We start from the raw sequence: 17914 nt of genomic DNA, 5'->3' as shown, positions 1-17914 counted from the left end.
TGAGCACAGTCTGTGACATGTCCTAGATGCATGTGGTGTTTCTGCATCTGTGTCATAAGTTTTGGCTCTCCAGGCAACATTTCAGAGATTCCCATACTTTGCCCCTTTTGCTTAAGTAAATAATGGAAATCTGGGTCAGGTTTGCTACCTGATACAATCTGATCTCATCCCTTTGACCCCTCACACTTTTAGTGGGTAACCTCCATTTGGAGCCACAGTGCAAAGTAATACCCCTCTAACCTTGTCCAGCGCCCCAAGTCCACATTTGGGATGTGTTGACCTTGATGGGTTTAAATTAGTCTTTGACCAACATTTTTGGAGAGATTGAACATGGATGTAATATTTTCAACTATGAGGTTTTGTGAATTCCCTGACACCTGCGATGAATCTAGATAAGCCACACACACCATTTGAGGAATTGTCTGCTCAATCCCCTAGACATGAGATCTCTGTGCTATGCCAGTTGCTGCTGACATAGTCCAAAAAGAGATTGTACCAACAGCACAATAGATGCAATACCCTATTTAGGGGAGGCAAAGTCTGCACAGCCAATCTGCAAAAATGAACTCCAATTCTCCAATCTCTGGCAATATGCAAAAGTGCATGAATGGCAGCAGAATGGCCTTGGTGCATAAAAACAGGTGTTTTATTCTATCCTTAAAAACAATACATGCAATGTTCCAACAGTCCATTAAAAAAAAAACCAAACACTTATATATATATTAGTTTTTTTTTTTTAATTACAGCTGTGTGCATAATTGTGAATGGGAGGAGTGTTGCTCGATCAATTGAAGGCATATTTTTTTACTATTTAAGGGGGTATGTTTGGTTATGTTACTTGCTTGATAAGGACCATTAGATGGTTGAAACGTTGCATGCTTTTGTTTTGAAGATGGAATAAAATACCTGCTTTTTATGCATCAAGACCATTCTGCTGCCATTCATGCACTTTTGGATATTACCCAGGTTTCATAGGTACCTGGGAAAGGCAACTGAGTCAATCTTTTCCATGGGAGCTCTGGATGGGAGGTGAGTATTAGACACTCCCGAAAAAAATATAAGACCAGGTCTTATTTTTAGGGAAACGCTGTAGAAGAGCAAGAAGAATCAACACAAAGAACATAAAAAGCTAATACAGATGTCACTCTTGGTCAGATTTGAACCTACGATTCCAGCACTTCAAGGCAGCAGTGCTAATGACTGAGCTTGAAAAACAGACCATGAGAACATACCACCTCCATGCAGATATTCTCCATAGTTAGATGTGAACCTAGGACCCCAGTTTTACAAAGTGTGGTGGCTCAGATGTTAGCACTGCTGCCTTGCAGCGTTGAAGTTTGTAAGTTCAAATTTGACCAAGAGTGAAGGCTGAATGGAATTTTTCAAAGTTGCCCTTGATGAAATTTGAACCTAGGACCCCAGTGCTATCTACTCAGTCGTATTTATTGAATTGAGCCCTCCCCTTTCCACTACATTTTTAGCTTTTTTTTTTTTTTACTAAAACTTGGTCAAGTTTCAGTCAAATTGAGGACAATATCAATTTTATTTTAATGATATAGGAAGTGAATCAAATAGCCAGTGATATCATTCACTGAATGGCTGTGATTGGCACATCGAGCGCCGGCTGTGATTGGCTGCCAGCTCTCAATGAGCCAATCACAGCACTCGCTTTGCTGGAGGCGGGGTATTCAAAGCCCCGTCTCCAGCAGAAGATCAGCTGTGAGACGAGGAGGACGCCGCGCCGCTGCCACGCCGCTGCCACGCCGCCGCCGGCCATTGGGATGCGCGGACCAGGTGAGTATTGTGTTTTTTTTTTTTGTTTTTTTTTTTGTTTGTTTTTTTTTTTTGTGGGGCACCAGAGATGGGTCCTATTTTCGAGGGAGGCTTTATATTTCAAGCCTCCCCCGAAAACCCGATAGGTCTTACTATCGAGGTAGGACCTATTTTCGGGAAAACACGGTAGCACACTTTGCTCTAGAATGATGAACAGCCAGACTATGTGCTCTAATCTCCACAGAGAATATTCAGAGATGCTCCTGGCAATAATGAACAGGCAGAGCATATTTTCTGCATTCAAGACATATTCATCATTGCACTCTGAGCATGCTCTGTGTCCTGCAGGTAATGGAGCAGGTTTATGTCAACTACCATAATAAAAAAACTGTGATTTAAAGGTATTTATGCTGTGTGCAAATCATAGCAGTAACTGATACATGTAAACTGTTCTTTTTATTGTGTGTTTTAAAAGTCCCCCCCCCCCCCCCTTCATGTTTGTTACAGGAAAGAAAGTGGTTGATGTAGCAGTAGGGTCCACCCATTGCCTGGCACTCACTGAATCTGGCGAAGTATATAGCTGGGGTAGCAATGATCAATGTCAGCACTTTGACACCCTGCGTATTGCAAAACCTGAGCCTTCTGCCCTTCCTGGATTGGACTCTAAGCACATAGTTGGAATTGCATGTGGGCCTGCTCAGGTGTGTGGTCTCTTTTTTTTAAAGAGGGTATTACATAAGGAAGATTTAAATCTAGCCCATAATTAATAATTTTTATTTTTTTTTACATTTAACTTCATTAAAAGAAGAAAATAATATTCACATATATTCCAGGACTGCTGTTTCTATTATGTCCTCAGTAAACTTTCCAAGGTGGTTACATGTATTCACTTTTGTACATGGTTGAACACATTTAGTCTCTTCTTTCTCCGCTCCACTGTGTATGTGGTGGGATCCCTGATGTGGTGATTTGAAGCTCCAATGTATCTCCTCTGCTTGTCAGAAGAGATGCTTTGCAATGACATTTGCAGTTTCAGTTTTTATGAAGACCTGTCTAAAGGGCTGTACATTGATTTGCAGGAATGCTGCTATCCAATAGGTTGAATGAAGTAGGTTGAGACGAAACGTGTTCAATAAAGATTGCATTTTCGGAAGTACCATCCAGTGGATCGTTTATAAAGGAGCGCGGGTTCGTTTTTTCCTTACTTCATTCAACTTTCTTGACTCAGTTCCCGGTCTGGGAAACGGAGGATCCGCTCAGCTCTCCTGCTTCTTAGCCCAGCAGGATTTTAGAAATATCTGGGGATTGTTATATAGGCCATACAGGATACTGTGTGCTAGTAGAGACCCTGCACAGGGCTCTACAGCACACCGGGTAAGTTACACCCATATATGTTTCATGCAGTAAATTGGATTTTTGTACTCCTTGGAGCGCTACTCTCACCCTATATTTTGTGCTATCCAATAGGTGGCGCTGCAGAGGCATTGTTCAATCTTCCTTACTTGCATTGTAGTTGCATTAACGCTGTGTTGCCCTTTATCATTTATCATCTCCTCTTCAGAGACTTCAGAGAAGAGACTGAAGTTCATAAGCAGTTGCTCACCAGACAAAGCATCCCTTCACTTAGCCAGTTAAGCAGAGAGGGAAGTAAGACTGAGTGTGTGTGATCACTTATTTATGGAGGTGGGCACACAAAAGAAACAGAAGGTGGCGCTATTCTATTAGTGGGCCTGAAACACCTGGGGATAGAAAAATGTTTTAAAAGGTGTAAATACTAAAAAATGTTTAATTGACTGACTATACTTTTTATAAACAATGTTCTTTGTGCTGCAACCCTTTTTAACTTTTAGGAATGGAATGCTTTACAACCAGGTCAATGGTTTCTGGAACTTAAGACTGTCAACTACATAACCCTCTTCATGTTGTGTCTTGTCTAAAGCAGTATAAGACCGTCATTCTATCACTAATCTTCTACTTATTAGTGTTTTCAAAAGTGATGGCATTTGGTTTCACGGTATCTTATGGACCAGTCTGCACTGCAGTATTTTAGCCACTAGATGTCAGCACACTTAAAACCTGCATTGTTTTGTATTTTTGCTTTACATTACATAGTAACATAGTAACATAGTATGTAAGGCCGAAAGAAGACATTGTCCATCTAGTCCAGCCTGTCTATCCTACTGTGTTGATCCAGAGGAAGGCAAAAAAACCCCAAGGCCAGAAGTCAATTAGCCCTTTTGGGGAAAAAAATTCCCTCCCGACTCCCTAATGGCAATCAGACTGTTCCCTGGATCAACCCCTAATAGTTCCTACCTGCCTATATACCAGGATTGACACTTAACCTAATATTTATATCCTGTAATATCCTTCTTCTCCAGAAAGACATCAAGTCCCCTTTTAAACTCCTCTATGGATTTTGCCACCACCACTTCCTCCGGTAGAGAGTTCCACAGTCTAACTGCTCTTACAGTAAAGAACCCCTTTCTGTGTTGGTGATGAAACCTACTTTCCTCTAATCGTAGCGGATGTCCTCTTGTTACCGTCGTGGTCCTGGGTGTAAACAGATCGCGGGAGAGATCCATGTGTTGTCCCCTCATGTACTTATACATGGTTATTTGGTCGCCTCTTAACCTTCTTTTTTCTAGAGTAAATAGTCCCAATTTGGATAGCCTCTCTGGGTATTCCAGTCCCGTCATTCCATGTATTAGTTTAGTCGCTCTTCTTTGAACCCCCTCAAGCACTGTGACATCTTTCCTGAGCACCGGTGTCCAGAATTGTACGCAGTATTCCATGTGAGGTCTGACAAGTGCCTTATATAGTGGGAGGATAATGTTCTCGTCCTTCGCCCCTATTCCTCTTTTGATGCACCCCAAGACTTTATTTGCCTTTGCAGCGGCTGACTGGCATTGGTTACTCCAGTTTAGTCTATTATCCACTAATACCCCCAGATCCTTTTCCATATCACTTTTCCCTAGTGGTACCCCATTAAGTGAATATTCGTGACATCCGTTCCTCTTGCCCATGTGCATAGTCTTACATTTTTCAACATTGAACTTCATTTGCCATTTTTCTGCCCAAGCCCCCAGCTTATCCAGGTCCGTTTGTAGCCACATATTGTCCTCCGTTGCATTAATTACATTGTATAATTTTGTGTCATCTGCAAATATTGATATTTTGCTGTGCAGCCCCTCTATCAGGTCATTAATAAATATGTTGAACAGAGTGGGGCCTAATACTGAACCCTGTGGCACCCCGCTAGCGACTGTGGTCCAATCAGAGTACGAACCATTTATTACCACCCTCTGCTTTCTATCGTTGAGCCAATTTTTTACCCACTTACACACGTTTTCGCCCAGTCCGAGCTGCCTCATTTTGTATATTAGCCTATTATGTGGCACGGTGTCAAAGGCTTTAGAGAAGTCCAGATATACAAGATCAATAGATTCTCCCTGGTCCAGCTTAGAGCTTACTTCATCGTAGAAACTGATCAGATTTGTCTGACATGAGCGACCCTTCATGAATCCATGCTGGTGAGGAGTTATTCCCTTAATCTCCTTGAGGTACTCATCGATGGCGTCTCTCAGAATCCCCTCGAAAATTTTTCCCGTTACTGAAGTGAGACTTACTGGCCTGTAGTTACCAGGCTCACTTTTGCTCCCTTTTTTGTAGATTGGAACCACGTTGGCAATGCGCCAGTCCGATGGTACTACTCCGGTCTTGATAGTGTCTAGAAATATAAGGTATAGCGGCCTAGCTATCTCGTCACTTAGTTCCTTTAGTATCCTTGGGTGTAATCCATCAGGGCCCGGTGATTTATCAATTTTAGTTTTCTTTAGACGCTTCCGCACCTCCTCCTGCGTTAGGTATGAGATATTTTGTGAGGGGTTCGTTTTATTCCCCTGCTCCTCGTGTGGCATTTCCTTTTCTTTGGTGAACACACTTGAGAAGAAGCTGTTTAGTAGATTTGCTTTCCCTTCGTCATCATCAATGATTTCTCCTGCATTGTTTTTTAAAGGGCCAGCGCTCTCCCTGCAAATCCTTTTGCTGTTTATGTAGTTGAAAAATAGCTTCGGGTTGTTCCTGCTCTCTTTTGCGATCCGTCTTTCCGCTTCCTCTTTGGCAGTTTTAATCGTATCTTTGCATATTTTGTTTTTTCCCCTGTATGATTTTAGCGCTTCTTCGCTGCCTTGTTGCTTTAGTAGTTTGAACGCTTTCTTCTTTTCGTTTATTACCCCTCGTACCGTCTTGTCGAGCCACATTGGTTTCCTTTTAGCTGAGTTACTTTTATTTTTGAAGGGAATGAACTGCTCACATGAGGCGATTAGGATCCTTTTGAACTTTTCCCATTTTTCCTCCGTACTGATATTTTTGAAGATGTTGTCCCAATTAATGTTACCGATAGTAGTTCTAAGCTCATCAAATTTTGCTTTACTAAAGTTTAGTTTCTTTGTTACTCCTTGATAAGGCATCCTATTGTTTGACAGCTGGAAGTTGATTATATTGTGGTCGCTGTTCCCCAAGTGCCCCTCAACCTGCACCCCCTTTATACGTTCCGGTTTGTTAGTTAGCACTAGGTCCAGAATGGCCCTCCCTCTTGTTGGTTCCTGCACAAGTTGGTTCAGGTAATTGTCTTTAATTACTCTCAAGAACTTATCACCCCTGTGAGATTTGCAGGTTTCGTTCTCCCATGTTATATCTGGGTAATTAAAGTCCCCCATGATAATTACTTCGTTTCGTTTTGACACCTCTTCTATCTGCCTTAGTAGTAAGTCTTCAGTTTCTGCTGTTGCTTTTGGTGGTCGATAAAAGACCCCTATCAGGATTTTGTTGTTTTTTCCCCCCTGTATTTCTACCCACAGAGATTCCACCTGTTCGTCTCCTACCCCTATATCCTCCCGTAGCCTCGGCTTCAAGTTCGATTTGACGTACAGACATACCCCTCCCCCTTTCTGGTTCCTTCGGTCTCTTCTGAAGAGATTGTACCCCTGCAAATTCACCGCCCAATCGCACTTATCATCAAGCCATGTTTCAGTAATTCCGACCATATCATAGTTTTCATCAGTCATTCTCGCTTCAAGCTCGCCCACTTTACCGATCAGACTTCGTGCATTCGTGATCATACAATTTATTTCATTTTTTTTGTTTTTTAAATTTGTTTTGTTGCTATTCGTACTTATGGCTGATCTGTCAGTTCTAACTGTACTAACCCCACCCCCTGCTCGTCCCCCATTCCCTTTGCTTGGGCCCAGATCACTAATTACACTGGCTACCCCACTATTTCTCATTTTACCCTCCCCCCCAGTCCCTAGTTTAAACACTCCTCCATCCTTCTAGCCTTGATAGACCACACAAAATTAAACACCACTGTTTATACAAATTTACAAAAAATAAAGATCTGTCACTTTTCTGAAGGTCTCCCCCTTCCAGGGCTATATTCACAACTACGTTGGGGATTCCATTTTCCTTCTTCATTATGGGAGCAGGAACGTAGAATCCCCTGGCCAAGCACATTCATTTTATGATAGAATCAACTGGACCCCAGTGACTTCTGTTTCTGCTTGGCCATCCAGCATTTTACCAGATGAATAAGCTTTGCATTTCATGCTGGATCTACTACAAAGACATTAAACGGAAGCTTTGAGCGCAGATGTGAACATAGCCTCACCCTTTCAAGACCAGAAATTGTCAATTGATCCTTTTTCTTCCCCATTTTTAATTTTTTTCCCCCATTATTGTAACCTTATGTGGGCTTTGTTTTTCGATTTGATCTGCAAATGAGGGAGATGGAATAATACCCTTGCAGCGCCACCTATTGGAAGGCAGCATTCCTTCAAGCCAAAGTCAGACTCTTTATACAAGCCTTGTAACAATGACTGGGTATTAAAATTGCTTTGAAAAAAAAAAAAAAATTTATTTTTTTTATACGTCACAGTAAAGGAGTTCAACTCATGATTGCTTGTACAATATACCCCAATATCTCTTTATTGCAGTACATTGTAATTTTTACCTTTTTTGTATATCTTAATACACAACAGTCCTGAGCACCTTCACTAGGCCTAGAACACGTACTGTATGGCAACTCATTGGCACCCCACAATCGTGTTGGTGTGGTTGTTGCCCATTGGATGGCAGCTGCAGGGTATGGCGTGCGCTCTACTCCTCAGCCCGATCCATGACCACATGACCTATTTACACTTTAGAAATGCTTGCTAGAAATCTTTCTATTGTAACATAACCTGCATTACTGTGTGGGCTACATATTTTTTTTCTCTTTGCTGTGTTTTTTTTCCTAAAACCGTTATAGAAAACTGTTGTAATTACGTGGTCTTGGCAAGCAGCAGCATTTTTTAAGGCATCCTCTATCTTTTTCCTCCAGAGTTTTGCTTGGTCTTCATGCTCCGAGTGGTCCATCGGTCTTCGTGTGCCTTTTGTGGTAGATGTATGCTCCATGACCTTTGAACAGCTAGATCTTCTTCTGCGCCAAGTCAGTGAAGGGATGGATGGTAGCTCAGACTGGCCGCCTCCACAAGAGAAGGAATGTATGGCTGTAGCAACACTGAATCTTCTCCGACTGCAGGTAATATTACTATTGGGGATCCAAGTGTTGCTTTTATGTGAACAGCTTATTGACTTTTTTTCCCTCTCCCTTCTAGTTGCATGCTGCCATTAGCCATCAAGTAGATCCGGAGTGCCTAGGCCTTGGCCTGGGAAGTACTTTGTTGAACAGTTTGAAGCAGACAGTGGTTACATTGGCTAGTAATGCTGGAGTGCTGAATACCGTGCAGTCGGCTGCCCAAGCAGTTCTGCAGAGCGGATGGTCGCTTCTCCTGCCAACAGCTGAGGAAAGAGCCAGAGCGCTATCAGCCCTATTACCAAATGCAGGTATATCTGATAAATGACTTTGCAACTACAGCTGTTGGCTTTTGAATGAGCTGCGCCATCTGGACACGCGCCATTTCTACACAGCCTGTTAGGGCATATGGACACCATAGTTAGCTTCCAAACTGCAGGGCATAGAAGTAACCACATACAGAATCTCCTTGTGTTCAGTTTATCAACGACCGCTTTATTTTGAGTCTTAGGACCCTCATAGACACAAGAATCTCACGATTCTCGATTGCCTGAGCAATCGAACCAGTGATTGTTCCGTCATTGGCTTGTGTTCAGACGGAATGATTATTCTTGTTTTTCATGCAGTGGAATCTGTAGCTGATACACAAGACTGAAGGCTCGTTCACATGGGCAGATAAAATCTGCAAGTTTTGTGCATTGCTTGACACACACAACTCACATGTCCACGAACGGCCCTGTATTTTTTCTTTATTTTAAACTACAACAGCCGTGACAAGGAATCTGATTTTCCTCTTCTTGTCATGCTGCCTCTAAAATGAAAATCTCTTAGTACATGGATATATATGTAATGCGTTTTGGCTCAACACTACTGTCCGTTGTATAATCCTATGGGGGGAATCAAAATGACCTTGAATTCCTCTAGAGAGGCTTGTAGACATGCGTTTTCCCACTAGGCATGCTTTTGAAGCCTTCTACGTTGCCCTGCTTTCATTTGGGGTATATTCACACGGATGAGTTTCACGCACCAGTTTTGTCCCAGACGGAACTCGCATGTGTTAACACATTGATTTCAATCTGTTTATTCACAGGACTGATTTTTCTCTCACGGTGTCTTATTTTGGGCAATTTCCTCATAAAGAATCGACCATTATTTCCTATGATATCCTTTAAAAAAAAAAAAAAGACATCGTGCTCACATGCCATACAGTATTTTTTTATGCGAGTACTATGCATGGTTTACAACTTGCAATTTGAGTTTCTCGGACCGATGTTGCGCTCGCCTGTGTGAATGCACCCTTGAGGGCCTTTTAAAACGGCAGTAAAATGACCATTATGTCTGTGTATGAGCTACAGTGCAGGTAAAAGCTCACTGAGAAATGTAATATAGCAGTGGTCACCTTGTATTCATTATGTCTATTGTTTAGATGTTTTCAATATTTTGTGTATTAGCATCTGGAAACGAAATGACGATAAGTCCTGGCCGGCGCTTTATGATTGACCTGTTGGTGAGCAGTTTGATGGCTGATGGAGGACTAGAATGTGCGCTCAACACTGCTATAACTGCAGAGATTCAGGTACAGCACCTCTGCGGAGCTCCTGGGTAGTTTTTCTTTGCTCATCTAATTGCATTGTACTGTACTGATTCCTTCTGTCATGACTCTTCTCCCCCCCTCCCCCTTTTTAACCAGGTGTCTTGCATGTTTAAATATGCAAATTAGTAACAGATGAATTTCCAGGACACCAGAAGACTTCCTTAATCATAGCCCCCCCCCCCCCCCCCCGCTCCTTCTCACCAGGCATATAAAAGTGACAGAAAATATTGCCCTTTGCTCGGCGCAAAAAAGATGCTTTCTGGTGCCTTCTGAAATTCATCTCTTGCCGTTATAAATCTGGGTGTTGCTGAAATACGATTCTCACAGATATGAGGAGAGGCGCTGTCAAGTCCTTTAATTAAAAATGACATAACATGTTTAATGTACACTTTGTTAAAAAAAAACAAATCAAATACCCGGAAGGAGTTGTGGCTTTGCTGCAAAACTCGGCATGCAGCTACATCTCAGGCAGAGATGCAAATGCTTAGACTTGTGGTGTGATTGGCTGAACTGTCTTGTCACCCGAGGCCCTAAAAGTGGGGAGTCTCTCAGAGGCTCCTTGTGTGTAGTGACCTCTTTATCCACTTGTGTAGAGCTTGTTGACCACTAGATACCTTTACAGCACGATTGAAGACATTTTTCCCAGCTAACAGAATTTGAGAGGGGCGTATTATTGGAATGCAAGAAGTGGATGGTCGTATTGATGAATTACCGCCACCGGGGCCGTTCTGACCAGCTGTTAGGAGGTGGTGGGGCTAGAGGATGTGAGGGCTGTCTTTCGTAACCATTTTCATGTGCTTGGCTGAAAGACCTTCGGTTGTACGGCGGCCGTTTACATGTACTGACTTTGACACCACCTTCGCCTCTATTTCCTGTGGTGTTGTGAATGACTAAAGCGGACTGTTATGGAATGGAACCTTGTTTTCTTCAGCTATTTAATCCAGGTTTAGTTTGGACACAGATGACGGCCGTGTTCATGCCTGGAGACTTAGGGGTTACCTCCTCAATCTTGCCTTTGCTGTAGATCAGCACACTGCCCCCACTGCTGGTGTGATGATTGCATAGAACAAGCGGTCATCCCTAGTAGTGGTACGAGGGACAACGACAGCTCAGCGATATGTTCAGGACATCCTGCAGCCACATGTGTTCCTCTCATGGCGGCTTCCAGGAGGCATTTTCCAGTAGGATAATGCTCGGCCGCACCCACATGGGGGTCACAGGGATGTCTCCACAACATTGTCACACTTTTGTGGCTGCCCGGTCACCAGATTTATTGCCAATAGAACATGTATAGGATCATCTGGGACACCAACTTCAACAGCTTACAAGTTTACACGATCTAAAGGCTCAGTTAAAGCAAATGTTAAGCGATATGCCACAGGATACCATACAGAACCTGTGTGCCTCCATGCCTGCCCGTATCACATTATCTCACCATGTAGCCAAGCTAGAGGCGGTACAACAGGGTGCTAGAGCCTCCATGCCTACCCATATCACATCTTGTATCCCAACTAGAGGTGGTACAACAGGGTGCTAGAGCCTCTATGCACACCCATATCACATCTTGTATCCAAGCTAGAGCCAGTACAACAGGGTACTAGAGCCTTCATGCCCCCCTGTATCACATCTTGTATCCAAGCTAGAGGAGGTACAACACGATACTAGAGCTGCTGTGCCTGCTTGTATCACATCTCGTATCCAAGCTAGAGGTGGTACAACAGGATACTACAGCCTCCCTGCAAGTGTTCATTTTTCAGCAATCGATTATCCTTCTGCTCTGATATTGTAATCTTATATCAACATTACAATCACACATATAAAGTTTCATTAGGTTCCAACAACTCCTAGGTGCTTGATTTGTTGGGTTTTTTTTGTTTTTTTTTTGTTTTTGTTTTAGCAAGAGGAGAAAAATTTAATTATATGCCCTCTCATAGAAATTAATCTTGTTTGGTTACAGCTATGTCAGAGATGGTAGTTTTTAGTATATTGTATGATATAGTGGGTCCGGAAAGTCTTCTGACTGACTTGTTTGCAGATCCTCGCAAGCTCTGTCAGGTTGGATGGGTATGTCTGTGGACGGCTATTCTCAGGTCTTTCCAGGGATGTTCAATTGGGTTCAGTTCAGGGCTCTGGCTAGGCCACTCGAGGACATGCCGAGTCTTCCCTAAACCACTCCGGTGTTGTGTTGGATGATTGTTTAGGGGTTATTGTCTTGTTCAAAGGTGAACCTTCTGCCCAGTTTGAGGTCCCTTCATTTAAGATTATCTCTGTACTTTGCTCCATTCAGCCCTCCATCAACCCTGAATATTTAGGTCACGGCAGAATATTTTTTATTTTTGAACAATTTACAAAGTTTTCTAAAATTCTGTTTCCATTTTGTCATTATGGGGTATTGAGTGCAGAATGACGGAGAAAAGCTTTTAAAATTGTGTTTTCATTTGCATAAGGCACATAAAATGTCAAAAAAAAAATTGAAGGGCTCTGAAGACTTTCCGGACCTATGGTCTACAAATCGCATGTTTCGTTTGTTTTTTAAACTCATTGTAATTGTTTATAATATTGTGTGGTATTTTAATAGGATATTGAAGCCAAGAAGGAGGCCCAGAAAGAAAAGGAAATAGATGAGCAGGAAGCAAATGTGTCCTCCCTACATAGGAGCAGCACCCCACTGGATAAAGACTTGATAAACACGGGAATCTATGAATCTGCAGGGAAGCAAACCTTGCCCTTAGTGCAGCTCATACAGCAATTACTTAGGTAATCCTATAGTGTTCTTGTCTTGTTGGCTGGCTTTGAGATCGATGGGACGCTCACCATTCAGAAGAATTGGGTAGAGTTCCTTGGCCCTTCAATCTTGCTCCAGACACAGTGCCACATTGGTATCTGCAATTGTGCCTGGTTTTGTAACTCATCCCCCTTGAAAGGAAGGAAAACCGGTGTAGTTAACAGAACATGGTTTACAACATTAAAAAAAAAAAGTTTTACAATGGAAGATTAAAAATATTTCATGTTTTCTCACTTGGCATAACTATAATGAACTGTTATGATTTTGATGGATGTACTGAAGTGAAATGCCATACACCTCACATCTTCCCTATGTATGTATCAAAGGATTGGTTTGGTGAAACCTACATCCGTAAAAAGCTCACCAAGGAAGAAAACTTCAGCAGAATTTAATATTTGTGTCTAACTATATGAAGGGAAATGAGTTTTGGGGACAATTGCTGTAGATTTCTTCCTGTACACTCTAAAATCCTGGGTGATAAAGTATTTCAACTCCTTACATTCTGTAAAGGTTCTTCCTATAGAAGTAAACAATCGGCCTCCATATAGTCAAGTATTTGTTGCTGCCTCTTTTTTTTTTTTTTTTTTTTATTTTTTATTTTTTTTGTCTTTGTGTGTAAGTTCCATAAGTCCCTCTAAAACTGTTTGATCTCTGTAGGAACATTGCATCTCAGACCATTGCTAAACTTAAAGATATGGTGCGACGCATCTCCTCCAGCCTGGATCAGGAGCATTTTAGTAAAGAGAGGTCTGCATCTATGGATCTGTTGCTGCGTTTTCAAAGATTGCTTGTCAGCAAGCTCTATCCAGGCACAGTGGTGGATCAATCTGCAAACATTCATGGTATGTAGAACAAGCTTCATTAGGCTATGCATATGGTAGATTTGGAGTCAACATTTCACCCCTATTGTGTTGTGTGTTTTTTTTTTTTTTTTTTTTTTGTCGTTTAGCTCCTGATCTTTTAGGTGTAGGCTCCTTACTGAAAAAGTATACTGCTCTCTTGTGCACACATATTGGAGACATTCTGCCTGTTGCCACCAACATTGCCTCAACATCTCATAGGCATTTTGCTGAAGTTTCGCGTATTGTGGCAGGTGATCTTACAGGTAAAGCATTACAGCTGATAGTCCTTCAGAGAAAGTGTTTCACATGTGATGCTTAATCTGAGCTTCCATTCTGCATTTGTTAGGTGTGCTCCTCCCAGAGCTGGTGGTCTCTGCAGTACTGCTGCTTTGTAAGAATGCCTGGCTAATGCAGGAAGCCGGTGCCATCCCTCTGCTGGCCAGTCTTCTGGAACCTTTAGATAAGTTTAACCATCTTGCACCTGGCAGGGAAAGAGATGACAATGAGGACTTAGCTTGGCCTGGCATAATGAGTAAGTTGTATTTTTACTAATGTGCATGACTTTAAATATAATCCATTTTATACATGAATGATGAGAATGAAAAAACTTAGTTATGGGCTCATAGCGGATAGGGTGCTGAGTATGAGGAGGACTCTGTCATACTAGTCATTGCCCCGTTGCCCCACTGCAAAGTTGCTGGTATACAACAGACTAGGGATGTGCATACTCCTAATTTAAAAGGACTAATCCAGTCATTATGAGCACCTCAATAAGTAGTCCGCTGTACACAAGTGGCTGCTTTGCGGTCAGTTAACAAGGGTACAATGAAGTGGCATCCCTGGACTTGGCACCTTACGGTCTGTGGGCCCATAAGTTTAGTATATGGGGCTCATAGGATCAGACAGTTGCTTTAATGTTGGCTCATGCAAAAGTAATGTAATTTTATAGCATAATATGAGTAAATGTATACTTTTTTGTTTTGTATTAATTTTTTTGCATTTTACTTTTTTTTTCTCTTTATCTTCGACAGGCTCATTTTTTAGTGGCCAGAGCTCTAGGAATAATGAGGAAGTCACATTAATACGTAAAGCAGATTTGGAGAATCACAACAAAGATGGAGGGTTCTGGACTGTAATAGATGGAAAAGTCTATGACATCAAGGACTTTCAGGCTCAGTCCCTACATGCAAATACTATACTTGGTAGGATAATTTTTATTTCAATGTATATTTTGCTTTTGGAGTTGGCAGAATACTGTCCCTACTGAATTCTGAGATTTGGGCAGCAAAATTTTTGAAATGCAAAAATTGTGGAGAAAATGTACAGTGTAAGGCCTCATGTCCACTGGCAAAATTGAACTGCGGAATCCGCATTTGATTTTGCCCATAGGAATCCATTAGGCATCCGCGGGCAATTAAATTGTAATTTGCTCCCGCGGATGACATTTTAATGGATTTGCGTTTTCTCCCGCACGTGAGCGAAAACGCAGCATGCTCCATTTTCTGCGGGTCTCCCGTGTGGATGGCTCCCGCAGGCTTCCATAGTAGCCTATGGAAGCCGTCAGGTCCCGCGGTACACCCACAGCTGAATTTCTGCTCTCCGGCGCGGGAGAGCAGGAGTTCAGAGAGGAGGGAAAAAAGAGTGCATGCGCGCGGCACGCTGCCGGCGTGCGGAGCGCATCTCCCGGGCACCGAGAAAGAAGGTCCGTCGCGGACGGACAAGAACCCACAGCGTCCGGACAGGTAAGAAAATTCTATTTTCAGGCCTCATGTCCCCCGGGAAAGGAGGGTCCCGCTGTGAGATTCTGCATGGAGAATCCGCGCGGGCCCGAATTTCCTAGTGGACATGAGGACTAAGACTTTGGAAATTTACTGGTGTTGCTCAGTAAACCTGGTGGTGTGTATTGGCACGGGTGGTGAGACAAATGAAATAAAGGAGGGATATGGTCTCTGACTTTCTAAACTCCCAGCAATGTTTAGGATAATGTAAATGGCTAGAAACGGTAATGAGATTAGTTTATTCTCCTCTATTGATATAATAAAAATGGTTTCCTGGCTATATAGAAGACAAGTATAAGCAATGACCGAGCCATTGATAGTTTGCCAATGTTATACATTAGTTCTTACAGGCTTTGTGTACAAACATCCACCACTTGTTCTGCAATAAAGCTGCTATTCTAACACTTTGCTAACATTTTGCACACCCTTCAATAGCTCACTTTGCTGGTGAAGACCCTGTGGTGGCGTTGGAGGCTGCACTTCAGTTTGATGACACCAGAGAATCCATGCATGCCTTCTGTGTGGGCCATTACATGGAGGTGAGGAAATAAGTTTATTGCAATTTATAAATGAGGAATACTAATTACTTTAGATGTAACTATGATATCCCTTACAGGAAAAGAGCAGCTGTAGACTTAATACCTGAAGCATCTAAACTGTATATCAGATTGCATTTTTGTGCATTACAAATTTAAAGGGGTTCTCTCGCTTTTGGCCAGCAATGATTTGGCTGCAGGATAGCCAATAGCAAGGATTAGAAGCAGCACAAATTCTCCCAATCTTAGGTGTGTAACCAAGTGATACTTGGACGTCAGCATCCTCAAGTTGTGCAACTATTATTGAGGCAGGACTAGTGCACCACAAGGCAATGTTTCAATGCTTCTATAGTTACAAAATACATAGATCACCACCTGTTAATAAACGTATAAGCATCTAGAAACTCCACCTGTCCATAGCAAAAAATATATAGTTACACCCAATCAATGTGAGGAGTGATCTATTCGAAACGGCTTCAAAACCGCATCACAAACCACATATATTAAAGTCAAAGTTCAAATCCCTAAGTTACAGTATTTCAAGTGTACTTGTACACCTGTTTCTAAGCAATTTCTTGTTCCGGCCTTGGGGTTCCTTAGTTGGAGGATCCCCAATGACCTATTGATCTATAATGAGGGAGGATAACTCTTCAATAACCAAAAGTGGGAGAACCACTTTTTGTTTTTATAACCTTTTTTCCTTTTCTGACAATCATTAATAACTTCTTAAACCCAAGCCCACTACATATGTTCCCTGGCAACCATTTATGTAATGAAACAAGATCTTTCTCCATGTTCAAGACCCTTCTAGGAGTAACTACCTTATTGCATGCTTTTGTGTCCTCAAACGTTTCCTATTAACCCTTCTATGCAATTTACAAAAATACTTTATTTGAACAGGTCCTTCTTTACTTCCCCTTTTCATTCTGTTTGTTGTACAACAAAAGTGTTTTTTATTTTCTTTGCTCTCATTCGAGATCTGTCTTAGTGCCACTTAATGCCTTTGTGTCACGACTGCAATGACTTTATGAAGTGAAATGCTTAATTTTAATGCTCTACAGATTTATCCAGTAAAGCATTTTATTGGGTTTCCTACTGGTGGAATAGCGCCATTTCTCCTTCTCAGTAATAGTTTTCTGTTTTATTCACATAGCCGGATCAAGAAGTGATTACAGCTCCAGATCTTAGTACTCTATCTTCTCCACTTGTGGACACTGAGCGAAATTTGGGCTTGCTCCTAGGACTACATGCTTCTTACTTGTCCCTTAGTACACCTTTGTCTCCTGTGGAAATTGAGTGTGCAAGTAAGTAGTGTATTGCGTTGGTAAGCTATACATATTATCCAGACTTATGTTAGTCTTTCAAATGGTGAGGACAATAGGAGTACATTTTGATTTATTCGGGGGCATACCATGAGCTCCTTTTTGTGATGTTGATTAGATTTCACTAGTATTCCCCACTCCTGTTTTTGACATTTATTTAGCTTGAGCTAGGAAGGAAAACTGAGGGCAGCACCTAGTTTGTGGTAAGAAACTCCCCCCCCCCCCCCCCCCCAAAAAAAAAAAAAAAATTAAAGCCAGGAATACAACATCTTGTCCTGAAAAGAGGCTATGCTCAGCCAAGTTATATAGACCTATAGAGATTTGTATTTGAAATAATAACAATTTTCAGTGTTTACTTTTTCTTTTTTTTTTTTTTTTCAAAAACATTAACTTTTTGTGTTTGTTTTATAGAATGGCTTAAATCCTCTATATTTTCTGGGGGTCTCCAAACTAGCCAGATTCATTACAGTTATAATGAGGAGAAAGATGAGGACCATTGCAGTTCTCCAGGCAATACTACCCCTAACAAATCAAAACTGTACGGACATCGACTGTCCATGAGTGATCATTCCCAGCCTTTCCTTCAAGCCATTGCAGACAACAATACTCAGGATCACAACGTTAAGGTAAGTGTTTCACATTAGACTGGTAAAGAGAAATTAGACAATGTTTACATTTTAGTGGTAGAGAGCCTCGGAGAAGACAGATCCTCT

The 17914-nt window shown here is 41.9% G+C and overlaps 1 protein-coding gene across 4 annotated transcripts in view; it reads left to right on the top strand.

Annotated features, from left to right (window-relative positions):
• The window catches only part of HERC2 (HECT and RLD domain containing E3 ubiquitin protein ligase 2), a 148725-nt gene that overhangs the window by 40973 nt on the left and 89838 nt on the right, over positions 1 to 17914 (top strand). For all 4 annotated transcript variants that reach the window (XM_066579316.1, XM_066579327.1, XM_066579336.1 and 1 more), the window contains exons 16-27: positions 2281 to 2474; positions 8150 to 8350; positions 8427 to 8655; positions 9796 to 9920; positions 12517 to 12695; positions 13381 to 13565; positions 13673 to 13828; positions 13912 to 14097; positions 14597 to 14767; positions 15779 to 15882; positions 17033 to 17183; positions 17613 to 17827. In XM_066579316.1, the coding sequence (XP_066435413.1) occupies positions 2281 to 2474; positions 8150 to 8350; positions 8427 to 8655; positions 9796 to 9920; positions 12517 to 12695; positions 13381 to 13565; positions 13673 to 13828; positions 13912 to 14097; positions 14597 to 14767; positions 15779 to 15882; positions 17033 to 17183; positions 17613 to 17827 (2096 nt within the window). The remainder of the gene's footprint in view (positions 1 to 2280; positions 2475 to 8149; positions 8351 to 8426; positions 8656 to 9795; positions 9921 to 12516; positions 12696 to 13380; positions 13566 to 13672; positions 13829 to 13911; positions 14098 to 14596; positions 14768 to 15778; positions 15883 to 17032; positions 17184 to 17612; positions 17828 to 17914) is intronic.

This window comes from Eleutherodactylus coqui, chromosome 1 (genome assembly GCF_035609145.1).
Source record: "Eleutherodactylus coqui strain aEleCoq1 chromosome 1, aEleCoq1.hap1, whole genome shotgun sequence".
Lineage (NCBI taxonomy): Eukaryota > Metazoa > Chordata > Amphibia > Anura > Eleutherodactylidae > Eleutherodactylus > Eleutherodactylus coqui.
Note: the sequence above shows the minus strand (reverse complement) of the source record. Positions and strands in the feature narration are given on the sequence as shown.